Here is a 19333-nt window from a genome sequence, read left to right as displayed (position 1 = left end):
ATTCTAATAATAGATAAAAAAAATAACCCAACCAGCCCTGGCCATCCTGATGTCAAAAACAGTAGAACCCAAAAAAAAAAGAGCTCATGCTGGGTAGGAGTGAAAAATCACACATTACCTGATGACTCACTTCTGTAGGTTTCCACATGAGGACATGCCTCTGTTTCTCTCCCTGCAGTCTGAGGGTCTGAGCCAGGCCTAGCGGTGGTCTGGACAGGCCTGTAGAGGTGTCACTTCACACCTCTGAGAGCTCAAACTGGTATAAAGCCTCCCTCTAGCAAAACCCAACAACCACAACCTATCTCCAACCACACAGAATGGACGCATCATCTCCTTTCTTCAACTACATCCAGCAAAACTCCTGGAGCTCAGACTCCGAACTCTACAACATCTCATCTCCAGAAACCGTTTCTCCTTCCTCCTACATGGACTTCTCTCCATCAGCGCAGGCTCAGAGCGTTTCTCCAAAACCAGAGATTTCGGGTTCCTCGTTTCAAGATGGTGGACGGTCCCGTGTTGGAGTTAGAAGAACGAGATGCAAGAATCCTAGTAAACAAAGACAAAGCGCCAGTGAGAAGGAGAAGCTGAGAATGAGGGATCTGACCAAAGCTCTGCATCACCTCAGGACGTACCTACCACCTTCTGTAGCTCCCGTTGGCCAAACGTTGACCAAAATCGAGACTCTTCGCCTTACCATCCGATATATTTCCTATTTGTCTGCTCAACTAGGCCTCAGCGAAGAGTCTTTGTGCAAGATGAGAGACTTAAGGGTTTCCGGATATCAAGAGATGCCTCAAAACCACTGCTATTCCACTGCTGAGTTTTGGGGGTCATGTCAAAACAGCTGCGGAACTTCAGAATCTGTGTTGAGGAGGACGGATATGGATTGTCGGCAGGTTTTTATGGGAATGGAAAAACCGGCTTATGACGATTCCTTTAATTCCAGCTCAGAATCTCTTCTAGAGAGTCCGTTGTATGCTGATTCAGCATTGACATATCAGGTGTGTAGACAGGCTTTAAATCAAATGAAACAGTATGCATGTGTGTATTGTATGGTTCATTATTATTTTAAATGGTGAGAGTTAATATTGTGGTGTCTAAATGTTGAGCTAAATTGAACTTACCTTTTGTTTTTCCTCTTTTTAGGGCTACAACAAAGGCGTCCACTGTTCGATCGCACCAGAGTTCTGGGGATGAATTCTCATCTAAATATTTTAAAATTTTCAAATGTTGAATATGAAGTTCAAATTTTTATGGACTTTTTTGTACAGTATTTAATAAATAACTTTTTATCTTATTTTAAGATTTCTATTTTAATATTATATATTTTTTGTATGTTCATGTCTTTTGTACAATGTGATACTAATTTATTAATATTTATAATAAAAACAGTTTGTCTCAATGTCAAACATTTTGTCTATTGTATTATCCCTTTTAATATATATATATATATATATATATATATATATATATATATATATATATATATATATAATTATTATTTTGTTGATAACCAACAATTGTCAACAAATGTAAAAGCCGATCTAAAAATAATTTTAAGACCTTGTTTGATTAATGTTGTTATTATTATTATTACTATTATTATAATTAGTAAACATGTCAAAATAAAACAGCTGTAGTAATAAAATGCAAATAAATAATAAAACAATTATACACACACACACAATCGTTTTATTGTTTATTTGTATTTTATTCTGATTTTATTTTAGTCAGAAAAGCAAAAAATAAAGTAAAAAGTAAATATCTGTAGTACCCACAAGAGGGGGCAATTGAACCGCCAACGTGTTCAACTTCACAGCAATGCTTTTGCTGAATGGGTCCAATTAATGGATTTGTAACTGTAACAATATACACCCTAAACTGTACAATACATTACCTGGCAGTATTTAAATAACACTATGCAAGAAGTCTGATTAAATGTGTAAAATCTGTAAAAACATCTTTGCACAACTCGATGTAGTTAACTCCACTGATCAGTTACAGCATCAGCAAGTTTTGTCTTCACAGCCATTTACATGTAAATTACACTCTAAATCCTGATAATGGCCTTCATTTTCACGTGTATCAGATTTTAGCAGATTAAGCTAATTTAATATGCTTAAACCCAGATTTGTATACCTCAAAACTACTTTATTAATTCATTAAATAAAAAAACATAATAGCCTATATAAAAATCATATTATATGATATGATAAATTAGGCCAATATTATATTATATTTGTATTATATTATATTAAATTACACAATTAAGTTAGGTTTGCTGTTAATCCAATATTCATCAGCTGTACAACCTGATATGGTTATTTATTTTACATTTAAATCGCAAGTAAGTTGAATTTTATGCTATATTAGTCGACTTTAGACATTGAGAAATATACCCGTGCAGATTTGGTAGATGAAAAATCCCACGTTAAGCTATTTAAATGTATTTTGTCAACAGAAAACCTGTGACAAATCAGCCAATGTTAGCTAACAAGCTAACCTCATCACGTTCAAAAGCAACACAGTTTTTTGCTTATCGTTCGATAATTTTGTCCTATACCAAATTTATTAACAACATGCAGATTACTGGAAATTACCTTAAGATAGTTTGCAAAGTGAAGAAAATGCTATTTTCGTGCGTTTTCCGTTCAAAACGGCTGCAATAGCCAACAGCTTCCGTCATTGCCACAAACTAGGCCTATCTAGTCCTGAATGAAATGACATATACTGTAGGTCCTATTTGTTTCGTTTTAAATACATTCTCTCTAAATATTAAATCTGTTCACGTTTTAATGCTTTATTTGTGTACTTATATACTTGATTTTTATAAATATTTTTTAAAAAATTCAGTCCAGCTAAACCTAAAAAAGGGTTGAAAGTAAAATAAGTTGAATAACACTTTGATTTTCTCGACCACATCAAATTAAAACATTTGTTATTCTGACCTATTTATGGGAGGGGCAATATTTTTATTAAAAAAAAACTGAAGAAACCTCTATAAAATTGTCAAAATAAATACAACTTAAATTTTAACCCGGGTTTGTCTTATATAAAATTTTAACCGTATGTCTTATAAAGAAGCTAAGTGAAAAGTGTTGAGATTTTCTTCACTAACAAAAATATAATCAAATGCCACATGAAAAAAAAAAATCAAAGTGGGCAAGAAACTCTGATATATATGTGTCAGAATTATTAGCCCCCTTTTGAATTTTTTTCTTTTTCAAATATTTACCAAATATTGTTTAACAGAGCAAGGGCATCCTGAAGAAAATCCTATTTCTTTTATTTCAGCTAGAATAAAAGTTAAATTTTTTAAACACCACTTTAAGGACAAAATTATTAGCCTCCTCAAGTAGGCTAATACATATTTTCAGCAGTATACAGAACAAAGCACTGTTATACAATAATTTGCTAACCTGCTAAGTTGACCTAATTAACCTAGTTAAGCCTTTAAATGTCACTTGAAGCTGTATAGAAGTGTCTTGAAAAATATCTAGTAAAATATTATGTACTGTCTTAATGGCAAAGATAAAAGAAATCAGTTATTAGAAATGAGTTAATTAAAACTCTAGATAGATAGATAGATAGATAGATAGATAGATAGATAGATAGATAGATAGATAGATAGATAGATAGATAGATAGATAGATAGATAGATAGATAGATAGATAGATAGATAGATAGATAGATAGATAGGTAAATGCAAGGTAAATGAAAATTGTTATTTATAAACAAAAATGTAACCAAAAGTCATTATTCTATAATATTAAATAATAAATAAATTATAATTACACTTTTGTCTATGTTTTGTTACAAAATACTTTACACTATGTAAGCTTAAAAAAGTAAAACAAAAATGATGATTTTCTCAACCCTACTTCATTCACCTTTCTCCCACAAATCGTCACACAAAGGCCTCGTCATCAACTCCTTCCTAATCAGGCCTGTGCAAATAGAAGCTCCTTCTTAATGAACCGCAGGTCAACAACAAAAGAGCATCTCGCACCTCAAAGTCTGGCCTCCACGATTATCTCTTCAAAAGCCTGAACTTCATGCATGCTTATCTTCATAATCCTCTAATGCACTTCAGGCCCGTCCGAGGTGTCAGAAACCCATGTCATTAGAAACTCAGATAGCCTTGACCCTGTGACTGATATGCTAACGTGGAGCTCAATACGCAGTTTACAGAGCGCTGGGAGGAAAGGGTTTAGACCATTTAGATGTTTACCTCGAATCAACATTTAACCGAGCAGGAGAAGAAAAACACTTCGCATTGATGTGCTAATCAACCTTTGATGCTGCAGGAAAAACTAAGACGCTTTGAAAAAAAGGAAGAAGTCAACTCATTTGCAGGAGGGTATGAGACTTTAAATCAACATTTCTGTGAATTAACAGCGACAAGTCAGGTTTTTAATGAGTTAAGCGCGCAATTTAGATGTTTTTGGTTTTGTATTGTGGAAGTTTGGTCTTTTTAATGACTGACATACATTTTTAAAATGATTTACCGAAGTTATAGAAGACTAGCTTCATGCTATGTATGACTCCTTTCAGCATAATGTTTTTCATTTATTCATTAAATCTTTTTCTTTCGGCTTAGTCCCTTTATTAATCTGGGGTTGCCACAGCGGAATGAACCACCAATTTATCCGGAATGTTTCATGCAGCGAATGCCCATCCAGCTGAAACCCAGTACTGGGAAACATCCATACACACTCATTTACACACATACACTATGCACAATTTAGCATACCCAAATCACAGTCTTTGGACTGTGGGGGAATCTGGAGCACCCAGAGGAAACCCATGCGAACACGTGGAGAACATGCAAACTCCACAGAGAAATGCCAACTGAACAGCTCGAACCAGCAAACTTGTTGTTGTGCGGCAATCGTGCTACCCTCTGCACCACCATGGCGCCCTCAAAATGTTTTTATTAATTTTTAATATTATAAAATTTAGATTGATCACTAATTTTCCTAGTTCTGGGATTCTGCTGGAAGAGCATCTGCTGCGTAAAACATAAGCTGCAATTGTGGTGGTTCATTCCACTCTGGTGACCTCTGGTAAATCAGAGATTAAGCTAAAAGAAAATGAATGAATGATCACTCTTTTTTCTTATATTAATAATTACAGAATATAATAATATTAATAATAATAATAATAATACATTTTATTTAATGATGCCTTTCTGGCAACTCAAGGACACTGTACAATAAAACAAGAGAAATCATAAAAACAATATACACAGCAAAAGTGCAGATACAACTAATTCATTAATTAAGTATTTAAAGTTATCCTAAGTAAATGGGTTTTTAGTCTTGACTTGATTAATGTGAGGGAGTCAATGTTTCTGATGGCAGATGTAGTGAGTTCCAAATCAAACTGTAAAACTGTAATCAAACTGTATAAAAAAAGACTGTAAAATTTAAAATTGGTTGTCATTAAGACTGTAAAATTTATAAGCACATTTCAAATAAATATTTTTAATTGTGCTGTATTTTTTAACATTACAAATATAATTAATATTAATTTACAGTGAGCTTGTAGGTTTGAAGTCTAACTATCAAACAAAATTGCCAGTAAGTTACTGTAAATTTTACAGTAAATTTTCATTATTAGTTTACAGCATGCTTGCAAATTTACAGGCTTACTATCAACCAAATTTGTAATCTTGGATAAATATGTGACAATGAATGATGATGAAATAATATTTCACTGATATTTTTACATTTTATTTTTACAAAAGTTATTATAATTGACACCTAACCATCGATATTCTAAACGAATCCATTTAATTATACATTAATAAAAGAATAGGATTCATTTCTTTTTTTACAAAGTTGTAAAAATACTTTCAGAACAAGCAGAAAATTTCCTATAATTTATGCAGAGGATGTTGTAGCATGATTGTTTTAATAATTTAAATATTAAACATTTATTATCATCATTGAGTCCTTAATATACTTATGTATAATTACAGGACAGAATGAGAATGTTTTTTTTTTTTTTTTTTTTTTGCATAAATATATCTGTTACGCTGAATGGCTGTAGATTATTGATTTTTTTAATCCACATTTTTGCATTTGTTTTTTAAAAAAGTTATTTAAAAAAATTAAAGTAGACACTCCCATTCAACATAAAGATATACATAGGTTTAAATAAATAAATATATATATATATATATATATATATATATATATATATATATATATATATATATATATATATATATATATATATATATTTACGTTTGTAAGCATTATTTTAAGACAATAGTCCTAAAACAAAAATCTGAGTTAGAAATGGTGTAGAAACAAGCTTTTCGTTAAAATATATTATAAAAGGGTACTAAATTTTGTAAAAAATAAAAATAAAAATAATAATAATAATAAATAAATAAATAAATAAAAAATAAATAAATAAGTCAATAAATTTCAATGCACACTCACAAAAATAAATGTCCAAAACAGTCAGAATTTTTTTTTTTCTGGTTCCTCAAAGAAAGGGTTAGTTCCTACTCCTAAAATATTTTTTTACAGCGATGTAAAGAACCTTTTTTAATCTGAAAGAGTTAAAGATTTCTACCTACAATTTGGGATTTAAATTGTTTTTTATTTCATCTGCAGAATCACAGAAGGTTCTGCTTCTGGTCTGGTGTCAGATAAGTGTGCTGTCTGGGAACAGTCAAAATCTAATTATTTCAGGGCAGCACGGGGCAGAAAGGAGCAAAAAGCGACACGTTTTGGTCTGGGAACCATTTCCTTAAAGCAGCTCTCACTGAAGCTGTAATCCACAAGCTCAGGCAATGAGGAAGAGGTCAACTTACACCTCAGAGAGCAAAACAACTCCATATACAACACAGGCAAGCTTGAGTCAGACAGCAATTTTACAGCAGTTAGATTTGTTTTAAATCATGCACATTTTGACCTTTTAAGAGTCAAAATATTAAATTAATTCTGCATTAATCTAAATAATTCCTATGTGTGTATGCTATCTTTTAAAATACTATTTTAAGTTGTACTTTCGTTTTGCTGTTGTACATAATATGGCTCACATTTTAATACAAAATCAAAACTGTGATTTAAAAAGCTTCTCAAATCTGCCCTGTTAAATGGTAATGTCTTTCCTTAGCTCTTTCCCTTAAGGCAATAAAATGAAAAAGTCAGTTGTCTAAACAAAAACCTGCTAACAACTGACACTTTATACACTACACACTTCAGGGAAAGAGGTGTTACAGCGTGAGAGCAAGCTTTTAATAATATTAAGTGGAAAATCATACATTAACATATTTTTAACATTCCTAATAAACAGGAATAAAAGATTAACCCCTTTTATGAATAAAATGTTAACAAAAATCCTAAATAAATACATTTATAAGACATTTTATTTAGTATCAGAAATATTTATTATATACTTTTATTTTTCAAATTGCATTTTAAATAGAATCTTGTGTATATTATAACTGTTTTTAAAGTAAATTTAGTAAACTCAGAAAAAGTCTTTTTTTCTTTTAGTTTGACTAAAATAAAAGCAATTTTTGCAATATTTAAAAAAAAAAATATTATCCTTAATAGAACTAAATAAAAGTTATCCTTAATAAAACTTCACTGTTTTGACAAGTGGATTGAACATAAAATAATTAAGTTGCCACACAAAACTCAAGGGTTGATTCAGCTAATTTTACATAATTAGTTTCAACAAGCAGCAAAAATATTTTTAAGCGTGTATCTTTCAAAATAACAATATTTAATACTGTCATTATGAAAAGGAAAAAAAATAGTTAATAGAAATTATAAATTTTCTAGTTATTGGAAATTATATATTAGTTATTATTAAAACAATTATTCTCAAAATGTTGCAAAATTATTCTGTTCATCAAACAGCACTTGATAAATATGTAAAAAGGAATTCTAATTTCACACAAGGGCTAATAATTTTAATATTGTTTAATAAATATGTCTTCAACTGTAAACCTGAATCGAAAAAAAAAATGTTTCCTTTGTATTAATTAAATACAACATCATTATTTTAAAACAAAACCATCCTGCAATTTTTTTTAATTTAAAAATAATTAACACATACTTGTTTTCATTTATATAATAAACAAAAGACAAAAAAATGAAACAATATCTGCATGAATGTGAAATGTACAAATCCCTGATTAAATAATTATAATAATGTTAAAAAAAACTATAATTTACAAAACAATGGTGGAGTAAATAACTGCAATGGTTTCAGAATTAAATACAACAATATTTTTAAAACAAAATAATCTTCTTAATGGGTCACACTTTCCAATAAGGTTTCATTAGTTACTGAAATAGTTAATTTACTAACATGAACTAATTAATGAGCAATACTTGTACAGCATTTATTAATCATAAGTCAACATTTACTAATGCATTATTAACATCAGACTTCATGCTTGTTAACATGAGTTAATGCACCGTTAATGAACTAACAATAAACAACTGTATTTTCATTAACTAACTTAAACAAAAACTGTAATAAATGCTTTGTTCATTGTTTATATAACCTCCTAATGTTACTTTTAACCAAATACGCATCCTTGTTTGCATTTATATATGCAAAAGAAAAAACTAAACAAAAGTACAGTTGAAATCAGACTTATTAGCCCCTCTAAATTATTAGCCCCCCTGGGTATTTTTCCCCCAATTTCTATTTAACAGAGAGAATATTTGTTAAACACATTTCTAAACATAATAGTTTTAATATCTCATTTCTAATAACTGATTTATTTTTATCTTTGCCATGATGACAGTAAATAATATTTGACAAGGTATTTTATAAGACACTTCTATACAGCTTAAAGTGACATTTAAAGGCTTACCTAGGTTAACTAACTAGGCAGGATTGGGTAATTAAACAAGTTATTTTATAACAATGGTTTGTTTTGTAGACTATCAACAAAAATATAGCTTAAAGGGAATAATAATTTTGACCTTAAAATTTCTTTAAAAAAAAAAAAATACTGCATTTATTCTAACCAAAATAAAGCAAGTAAGACTTTCTCTAGAAGAATAAATATTATCGGACATTCTGTGAAAATTTCCTTGCTCTGTTAAACATCATCTGGGAAATATTTGAAAAAGAACAAAAAAATAAATAAAAAACAAGACTTATTTCCCAAGACCTAATTTCCATGAATGAATATAAAATAAAAACTAAATTGTACTACTAAACTACTAAACGTCAATTAAAAAGTCTCCTCCAGCCTTCAGTTGTCCCGAAGTGTTGTGATTTTTCTCACAAATCCCCTGCCCCTGGTATGACGTTTAACAATATGAATAAATAGTGTAATACTTGTAATATAATATGAACAAGTACTGTAATAAATGTATTGTTCATTATCTGAATATGTAAGTAAATGCATTAACCTTATTTTAAAGTGTAACCTCTTAATGTTACTTCCAACCAATTTATGCATAATTGTTTAAATTCATATAAGCAAATGACAAAAAAAGAAAAATTATCTTTATGAATATAACAAAAAATAAAACAAAACAACGCTACCAAACGTACATTTAAAACTCTCCTCCACCCTCCACGTGTCCCAAAGTGTTGTTATATTTCCCAGAAATCCCCTGCCCCTGGTATTACTTCAATTTATTAAAATATATAAGTCACAAATGTAACAATATGAACAAATAGTGTAATACAATGTGAAGAAATACTGTAATAAATATATTGTTTATGTTAGTAAATGCATTGCCTGATATGTGTAACCTATCAATATACTTTCAACCAGTTAACGCATCCTTCACTGTAAAAGTATATGGGGTTCTACACAATTCCTTTATGTTGTCCCAACACAAATCAATTAAGTTAACTTAATAATTTTTACAAATTTAAGAGGATTGGTCATAAAGCAAATAAGTTGTCCTTAAGAGTTGTATTGGTTCTACTCATATTAATTTGAATAAGCAGCAGACCTATTTTTTGGAGTGTTGGTTGCGTTTATAGATTAAGCAAAAGACAAAAAAAAAAAAAAGTACACTGAAAAAAATAATGTCTGCAAAACTGTTGCAAACTATTTATTTGTGTTGAATTTAAACAAACAAATTAAATTGAATAAAATTAAACTCAATTTGTTTGTTTAAAATCAGCCCAAATAAATAGTTTACAGCCACTTAACATAAAAAAATTGAGTAAATCCAAGCAATCATCTCTGAATAATTTGTTTCGGTGTAACATAAAATAAAACAAATTAAAAACTCTCCTCCACCCTCTACGTGTCCCAAAGTGATGTGATTTTTCCCAGAGACCCCCTGCCCCTGGTGCGACGTCTCTGGGCCTCTTTGAAATTCCTCAGCGCCTTCTGGAGGTGCAACATCACACCTCCTCATCCGGGATATATTGAGCTCCTTCCTCCAGGCCCTTCAGCATTCACTCAAGCTCCAGAGAACCAGAAACATCTCCAAGAACTCGACCATGGAGTTTAACCTTCCTCCTTACTTGCTCCAAGCAGCCAAATGCAAACTCGAACCCATCTCGAGTGCTGATTGTGGTTACTTCAGCGCATGTGGGAGCCTTTCTCCAAGCTCCTCCATCGATTCCGGATGCTTTTCTCCCCCTTGGGGAGCTGGAAGACAACTGGAAGGTCCTGAAAATGCCAATGTTGACTGTTTGCAAGCTAAAAAGCTAAAGCTAGCTCTTCCCGTTGATTCAAAGAGACGTTCCAGATCTAAAAACCCAGGAATGAAGCGACAATCAGCAAGCGAACGAGAGAAACTCCGAATGAGGGATTTGACCAAAGCTCTTCATCATCTCAGATCCTTCTTACCTCCATCTGTGGCTCCTGCTGGACAAACCTTGACTAAGATTGAGACCCTCCGTCTTGCCATTAGCTACATTTCACATCTTTCTGACCAACTCAGACAGGCTGAGGTGCCAAATTATGAGATGTGCTGCTCTGCTGAAGCTTCAGATAGGCTTCAGTCTGGTCTGGTTTTTGAAAACGTGTGTATGGATGGACAACAGGGACTCATGCAAGATAATGTTCAGTATTGTCCAACACTCACAAGCTTTGGAGATTCCAGAGAACAGATGGAGAACAGCTTTCCTGCTACTTCACATTTCAGAGATGCACAGTCTTATATGGTAAGAAGGCTTTTCAGTAACACTTTAAAATCATGGTCCATTAGTTAATGTTAGCTAATGTATTTAACAAACTATTAGTAATACATTTAATACAATATTAACTAATGTTTGTTAATGTTATTTAAGTTAAATAATATTAGTTCATGGTAAATCACAGTGCATTAACTGATGTTAACAAGCAAAACTTTGGATTTTGATACATTAATACATTAACTAACAAACTAATGTACCACTAAAGTTCGTTATGAATTGTAATTGGTCATTTAATGGCTGTAAATATGAGTTTGATTTGTTTGTTATGCACAAATATTTAATATTTTTTCCTTCTTTTTACAGTTTCCCTGCACAACAATGGATGATGCTTCATATAGCCATCAGTTTTACCAATGAAGGACGATGAGAGCTCAACTTGTTACAGAATCCAATAGACTTTGACTTTGTTTGTGTATATTATTTGTAATTATTTATCAGAAAACATATTTTTGTATTGGAGACATTTGTATATACTGCTTATTTATTGTCTTTTTTTAATTAAACCCCTTTAAAGATGACTTGTTTTGCATTTTCAGTCTTGTATCTAACTTCAGATCTGTTCGATTTTAGTTTTATTTTCTCACAAATTTTATTTTAACCCACTGTTTATTAAATAAGTTAATAAATAAGTTTAGTTTAATGTCAACAAAACTGCTTGAAACAAAAAAAAAAAACATATGGAATATTAAAAATATGAAATATAAAACAATTAATAATACAAGGCATTAATAAAAATGCTAATACATTGCATGCATCGGGAGAAAAAATGTACAGTTGAAGTCAGAATTATTATCCTGGAAACAGAAAGAAAGATTTTTTAAACAAATTTCTAAATATAATAATTTTAATAAATAATGCTAACACCTTTAGGTCACTATTCATATTATTACAATCCATTAAATAATATTACCAGTGTAATAAACTATTAATTAGCTGTTTATCAATAGTTAGTAAGGTAATGGGTTTAGGTTTTGGCCAAGATTAGAGATGCAGAAAAAGATCATGCATTTATAACTGCTAATAAGCAGTTAAAATCTAAATAATAGACAGGTAATAAGCCTAGTTAAGGCATGAATTGTGACCTAAACTAAAAGTGTTACCTAAATAATTTCTAATAAATTATTTCTTTTATCTTTGCCATGATGACAGTACATAATATTTTACTAGATATTTTTAAGACACTAATCAGATTAATGAGCAATTTAAAATCTAAACTGGGTTAATTAGGGTAACAAGGCAAGTTCTTGTATTACCATAGTTTGTTCTTTAGACAATCAGAAAAAAATATAGCTTAATGGGGCTTATAATTTTGACCTTAAAATGTTTTTTAAAACCTTTAAAACTGCTTTTGTTCTAGCCGAAATAAAACAAATAAGACGTTCTCTAGAAGAAAAAATATTATAGGAAATACTGTGAAAAAATCCTTGCTTTCTTAAACATCATTTGGAAAATATTTAAAAATCCACAGAGGGGCTAATCATTCTGACCTAAACTGTATATGTCAACTAATATATCAACATAAAACCAATTTATAGCACCAGTACAACACACAATGTAATTTCTCTAACATTTTTACAGTGTTATACTTGGAGGAAGCTCTTCATTTTCATTTGCTTTATGTTTCGCTCATCTGATTAGCTTTAGTTGTGGTTGTATGAAATAAAAGTTTGACCATTTTTGTAAACAAAAAGAAAACTTCATGAAGTAGTTTCGGTAATCCCTTACACAAAAAATAAAAAATAACAAATCTCTCACTTAAAACAGAGGCACAATCCCTTTAAGATTATGCTACAGTATGAATGGAAGCAAAAAAAAAAAAAACAATTTTGAAATTTCTTTATGAAGTAATTTTTTTAATACATTTGCTTAGCAAATAAATAATTACAGCTCGCCTCTTCCTGCATTTATATATGATGACTCCAGTTATAAACACTGACACCAGCGATAAAAGTATCAGCACTAAAGGAAATGGTTCTTCAGGGTCAAAATCTGAAAGAAAGTAAATTCATTAAATAAAGATCACAAACACTATTACATTTTAAAAGATTTTACCCCATATTACCTAAATAAATGTCCAGTTTGTTGTCGATTTTGAGGTGCTTGGCAGAGCAGGAGTATTTGTGTTTTTCTCTCTCCTCTGCTCTGATCTCCAGACTCTTCCTCATCTGATACGTCCCGTCTCCATTGGGCAACAGATCTCCTCCAGTGACCTCATGATCAGATACAGGCTGTCCATCTATCAACAGGGTCAGGTTGATGTGACGAGGGTAAAATCCTGTCGCCAAACAACTCACACGAAAACCTCCAGAATCTGAGTTTGCTTTTTGAATGAGTCTGACTTTGGGTTTGACTGAAAAAACAGAGAATCTTTCAAGATATGTAAGCCTATAAAACAGCTAAAAGTAAATGATTTCTTTGTTTGAGATCTACTGTATGCTGGAGTCGGTCATTTTACCTTTTCTATTGATTTGATTTCTACTTTTTACCAGGTAACCCTTAAGTGTTTGAAAGCAGAACGGCTGTAATAGCTTTTCACAAAGGTACTTGTTGTAATCATGATGAGCATGAAGCACATGGGTCGAGACGTTGAAGCTATCGTGGTATGTAAACTTCTTGTCAACAAATAGCAGCTGATCTGTCGTGGATCCTCCAAAAGCATTTCGTAAAATCATTCGTCCTGGTTCGCCATCATCCTGTAGCTCGCACGCGACCAACTGCTGAAGGGCAAAAACACCTTTAATAGATAGAGAATGTTTTTACAGTATAGTGTTTATTTATTTAGAAATTTCACAATCACACATTTTTTGCGACCACGATTTTGAATTAGCAATGCCATCGAACTGTTTTAAAAATATCACACTTGTAGCACTGTTATATTGGTGTATATCAGCACTGCTGGGATGCTAACTGCTAGCTCACTAGCTTGATGTGCGAGCTAGTGAAGAGCGGGAGGGTAGGTGTTGTGAGCGCAAACTGAAAGGCGCTGAGCAAGTATGGAGACGGTTGCGGGTTGGGTTCGGTGCGCTTAGGGACCATACCAAAAAGCTGAGGAACGGGTTGTGGAATTCCGGGAGTTTTCCGGGAGATAGAACAATACGGGAACTGAGCGGGAGATGGGTCTGAAATACGGGAGACTCCCGGGAAGGTATATAGTGTTGGAAGGTATGTCCAATATGCATGCAAAGGCGAACTTAGATTTGAGAAGCAGCACGACAAAAGTAATTGTGTTTGCGCGAGCAATTGAAAGCAGGTGAATACCGAATGAAAGGAAAATCACTGGCGCTAACAGCTGAGGTGCTGCGCGCGACTGCTTAAAACGCGTGCGCGCTCCCGTTTCTTTGCGTGAAGCAACTGTCTAGAACTGATGTAATCAATTCTCTTTCAAATAGACTAGACAAAAAGTGATGAGTAGCACCCACAGTCTTGCTGCTTTCAAGAGCTCCAGATTAGTCTTTTTGTAAGCAGCATCGGTTGCTTTCGCTTTAACCATTTGTTGAACAGATTATTTATGGGTCTAATGTTAACCGTGTGTGTGTGATTATTCTTTCATTATTACATGATATGTTTTTTACCTGCTTTCTTTTGCGTTAATATGGTTTAATTATCATTTTTTACAATAATGTTGCTTTAATGGGAGATTAAATCCCCATTTATGTGTAGTTAACTGGTGATTTGGGACCTTTAGCCAGAACAGATTACTGTGCATATGATTTGTTAAATAAAAAGTACAGTATACAGCTATATTTTGCTTGTTTTGACACATTTAAAATTTGTGGCTTAGAAAAAATAAATTATTATTTTTGTTTGGTGTGGTCAGAGATAAATTTGGTAAATCCTTTATTGTGAGCTCTGAAAATTATGTAAAATAAAAACTAATTGTAATACTATGAAACCCTGACCCATTTGCTCATGATTATTAAGCAAGCTCATACACGACACACAAAAAGTGAAATAAATGAGGAGGCATGTGGAGCTAACACAAATCTAAATCAAGCAATTTTAGCATGTCAAAGTAATATTTATATGTAAAATATATTTTCCCAATAAAAAAAATGTGGCTAGTGAATATGGCGAGTGGCTAGTAATGTTGGAAAACTAACAGCCACAGTGGCTGGTCATCAGAAAAGTTAAGTTAGCCCTGCTAACTACACATGCATCCAAGCAGAGCTGATATACAGCAATATTGCAGTGCTACAAATCTGCAATACTGCTTATGTATTTAATCAGAACTTTTACATCAAATTAAAATGGCTGTTGACTACAATGTAAAATCTGGTTGACTGTAGTCTTTAAAAAAAAATACTTACCGTCAGTTTTATTTAAGTGTGTTGTTGCTAATGTCCACCTGTCCTCAAAAGATGATTGTAGATGATCATGTATGATGGGGAGCGCATTTAAATTAAACACGTCATCGTCAGCTTTTGTGTTTCCTCTTGCTATGAGACTATTTGTATCACCGTTATAGTGGAGAACACTGACATCATCCAGCATCATCACATAGCTAAATTCAGGAAACGCCGTTTGTCCTTTAATGTACATTACAAGCATCCATAAAGAGTGAGAGCCTGTGAAAAATAAACACAATGATCAACACAATCAAACCTTTTGATGTAGTAGCTAATTCGTAATAATTTATATGATCTCGTTTGTACATTTTAGTATGATTTCTTTTTCATCGCTTAATGAGAGGTGGGGTTTTGGGGCCAAACAATACGTCCTTTTAAAAATGTAAGATTTTCATACTAGTGCAACTAAATGAATCGGTACAAATGATCAATTATCACATTATACATAAACTAGTCACTATGAACAGTTAAAAAATGCATGATTAATTTTGTAACTTCTATTATTTTTACCATTTTAATATTCCTATATTTTGACTGTGCATTGGTGTATGAACATTTGTAATGTTGTTATTTTTCTAACTGAATGTTTTATTATTATTCATAATGCTTTAGGATTATTAATGCAATTGCATTATATTTATATAGCTAGCTTACTTATATTTAAAATATTATTTTATTATTTTTCTTCTCCTGTTATGTTTTTTCCATCTACATTTTTAGTCGCTTGACATTTGTAAAATGGTATTGTCAGGGTTCTGCCACTCTGGTCTTTTAAATTCTTGTCTTGGTGGCAGAGCTCGGACACTAGAGCTGCGTCCCTAATGGCACACTATACACTATGCACTCATGCACTATGTACTTATGCACTTACACACTCAACAGGATAGTACAAACCATTTCCCTAATGACGTTTGACGGTTGCCAAATAAGTGAAATAAACGACGGAACTACTAATTATTACCTGCCGCGAGTTTAACCGCATTCACCATCGGGAGGCGCTATAATCACTCTCGTAGGAGAATTTTGCTTTCACCATCAAAAATAAATAAAGTTATCCAACATGTGGGTCCGAAAGCTCCGCCCCTACCGCTACGTAAGCAAACCTGCGGTCGTTGAGTGCGTGAAGTGTCCATCATTCCACACTTCATTTTAGCGGCTGAATGAGTGCATCATCCGGGTAATTAACGTGCCTCAGACACGCGCGCTCTTGTACTCGTGTTTGTGTTTTCGTCTGTCTGCAGCGTGGCGTTTCATTTCCAGCGTCTCAGTCTAGTTGGTTTCAGTTTTGGTCGGCGCTGGGATGAAACATGCACGCTGCGTGTGTGGGTGCACAGTGAGTGCTTTTATTCATCGTGTACTCGTGTCTTTCGTTCAGTCTTCTGTTGGTGCTGTGTTTAGCACGTGGTGTATGTTAATGAGTTCTCTCATTGGCTGCGTGTTCTAGTCTTGTTTTATGTGAGCACATGGCTTGTGTTGTCTCTTTGAGACATGCGCTCTCCCGTCTATTGTTGAGTCCCACCCTCCTTGTTAACCCATTATTAGTTAATTATGTTCATCTGTTTGTGTGTTAATTTCCTACAGTTTATAAACCCCTCATGTTTGCTGTCCTGTGCCAGTTCGTCATCACATGTTGTTGTTTGAAGTCTTATCCTGTCGTGTTTCCAGTCCTGATCCTTGCAAGCCTGCCCAGTCCAGTTTGTTTGTATGTGTTTGTTTTGTTAATGTTTTCCCCCTCATGGTAGTTTATTTTGCAGTTTATTTTATTTTTATTATTTAATAAATTCCTATTTCCCTGCAATTGAGTCCTCGCTCCTTTTTCCCCATTTCCCCTCACCAATCCTGACAGGTATATGCAAAGTGCTGATCTGTTGTTTTTGCTCAATGACCAAACTTTGGTGAAGGAAACTTTTTGTGAGATGTATATTATTAGCATAATGGTTAAGTTTGTTTTACATTTACTGAATAGCATAAAGATCTGCTGCTGCTATCTTGCTTTTCAGCTCATGCTGCCAAGGCCTTGATCTTTTTTATTTGCTTTAAGCTTATCAAACTCAGAAATAAGACCTCAAAATACATAAGCTGCATCTGAAATTACATACTTTTCATGTAGGTATACATTTGAATGTAAATTCACAACATTTAAATGAACACAACCCTTAGAAAAGTATGTTTTGTATTCTATGAATGTGAATAGTATGAAGAGAATTCCACCATTCGTCATTATCACATCATCTACTCATGTCAGTTGAATTGCTTCACTCCCATCCCTAAATTCTCTCACGTGGGATCATGGCATTGGAAAGTTTCCACGTTTCCAAGATCATGCACGTTATGAATCTGTTAGGTCGTGGTGGGTCATATCGCTTTTCGAATATTATGAATTTTAATATTGTACTCAGTTCACATACAATATAGTAGGGAAGTATGTGTTTTCAGATGCAGCTTTAGAATGTTTGGGTTTATTTTTATTTAAAATTTCATAATTTTAAGTATTACATCATATATGTTATTGCAATAATTGATTTATCATTTTTGTTCAAATAAAATGATCACATTTAAAGCTTGAGGACACATTTTTTGTATCAGGCAACATTCTTTATCAGATCACAAGTTTCATCATAACCAGAAAATGTTACGATTAAACAAGCATGTTAACTTTTGAACTTATTAAATATGCATTAATTAATACATTAAGCAGGCATGAATAAATACTCTACATTTTCTTTATGCTTAAAAATAACATCAAATATACAAACAACATAAGCATTTGTAATCATTCTTTATTATTTTAATTTCTGTTGTCCAGTTTCTACTGGCTGCTTTTCAGGCTTGCAGTCATGTCTTAATGTAAGTACATTATGTTTAGCTACTGACTGAACAAATCATTTGCTTCTTTCTGTGCTTAATATTACTTACAGCCCTGTAGTCCTTCCCTATAGTACCAAGTAGGTACAAAATATTTACTAAGATTTTGCAAACATAAATTATATATTAAGGTTTTTTTATTTGTTTGAATTAAAGAATTGACCTGAAGTCTTACCTTTTGGAGCTGCAGTTGGAAGTAAAAACACAAAAAACAAAAGGATTTGGCCCATTTTTCTAGCACATGCAGTGCAATACTTTGTGTTAGCACTCACTTCACAGACTTACTTCAAACTCTCACTTCTCCTTTGAGTGAAGTAAGTGTTTACTCAGCTTCCGGATTTTCTTGTTTAGCTAGTCAGTGTGACTTGAATGCATTTAAAAAAAACTGTTTTATTTCATGGGCCCAGCACATTTTAGATTTAAGCCTAAATAAACTGATCAAACTAAAAGTGTTCTTCGGGGTGGTTTGAAATCTACACTGTTAACAGTTTGATGTAGAATCTACAGTAACTCACTGTAAATCAATTACAGCAAAGATACTGTATTTACATTTAAAGCACCATTTATCTTGCTCTATGTATTTACAATATTGTATATCTTTACTGTAAAATATACAGTCATTTTCACAATGCAACTTTAAAATACAGTAACATACCGCATAACTGTCCTTATGTCCTTAATGAGCCTATAGCACATATTAGATTTAAGCCTAACTAAACACAACTGATCCAACTAAAATGTCCTTCAGGCATGTTTGAAACCTACACTGTTAACAATTTCCTGTAGAATCTACAGTAACTTACTGTAAATGAATTACAGCAGAGATGCTGTATTTACATTTTAAAGCAGTGTTTATCTTGCTCTATGTATTTACAGTATTGTATATATTTACTGTAAAATATACAGTACGTTTCACAATGCAACTTTAAAATACAGTAACATACTGCATAACTGTCCTACAGACA

The 19333-nt window shown here is 32.4% G+C and overlaps 3 protein-coding genes across 5 annotated transcripts; 2 read left to right on the top strand and 1 right to left on the bottom strand.

Annotated features, from left to right (window-relative positions):
- Nucleotides 1–293: 293 nt before the first annotated feature.
- On the top strand, nt 294–1297 carry mespbb (mesoderm posterior bb). The gene is given in 2 exon segments (NM_001265607.1): nt 294–1001; nt 1147–1297. Coding segments are annotated over 2 exon segments (735 nt in total). The 5' UTR covers nt 294–317; the 3' UTR covers nt 1198–1297.
- Nucleotides 1298–10405: 9108 nt separating this feature from the next.
- mespab (mesoderm posterior ab) lies at nt 10406–11675 on the top strand. The gene is given in 2 exon segments (NM_001265583.1): nt 10406–11124; nt 11461–11675. Coding segments are annotated over 2 exon segments (723 nt in total). The 5' UTR covers nt 10406–10455; the 3' UTR covers nt 11515–11675.
- A 1314-nt stretch (nt 11676–12989) lies between these two features.
- mhc1lia (major histocompatibility complex class I LIA) lies at nt 12990–18664 on the bottom strand. Of its 3 annotated transcripts, none has more exons than XM_068217298.1 (5): nt 18544–18664; nt 15465–15722; nt 13613–13891; nt 13220–13507; nt 12990–13146 (listed from the first exon to the last, which is right to left on the bottom strand). In XM_068217298.1, the coding sequence occupies exons 1-5, from the start codon at nt 18596–18598 to the stop codon at nt 12995–12997; spliced, it is 1032 nt and encodes a 343-aa protein (XP_068073399.1). In that variant the 5' UTR covers nt 18599–18664; the 3' UTR covers nt 12990–12994. The 3 variants fall into 3 exon arrangements, with proteins under 3 accessions (XP_068073399.1, XP_068073400.1, NP_001314811.1); XM_068217299.2 differs by having other exon boundaries at nt 13613–13874; NM_001327882.1 differs by having other exon boundaries at nt 12993–13146; nt 13613–13871; nt 18544–18651.
- Nucleotides 18665–19333: the final 669 nt, after the last annotated feature.

The sequence above is a fragment of the Danio rerio genome, chromosome 25, assembly GCF_049306965.1.
Source record: "Danio rerio strain Tuebingen ecotype United States chromosome 25, GRCz12tu, whole genome shotgun sequence".
Classification (NCBI taxonomy): domain Eukaryota; kingdom Metazoa; phylum Chordata; class Actinopteri; order Cypriniformes; family Danionidae; genus Danio; species Danio rerio.
The sequence above is the reverse complement of the archived record's forward strand: the minus strand, read 5'-3'. Positions and strand labels throughout refer to the sequence as shown.

Excerpts from the sequence above, each read along its gene's own strand:
- mhc1lia (XM_068217298.1), bottom strand. The coding sequence starts at position 18,598 with ATGGGCCAAATCCTTTTGTTTTTTGTGTTTTTACTTCCAACTGCAGCT. Across the intron at positions 13,892-15,464 it reads ACACTTAAATAAAACTGACG|GTGTTTTTGCCCTTCAGCAG; the intron begins GTAAGTATTTTT and ends TATCTATTAAAG. Across the intron at positions 13,147-13,219 it reads CAAACTGGACATTTATTTAG|ATTTTGACCCTGAAGAACCA; the intron begins GTAATATGGGGT and ends ACTTTCTTTCAG.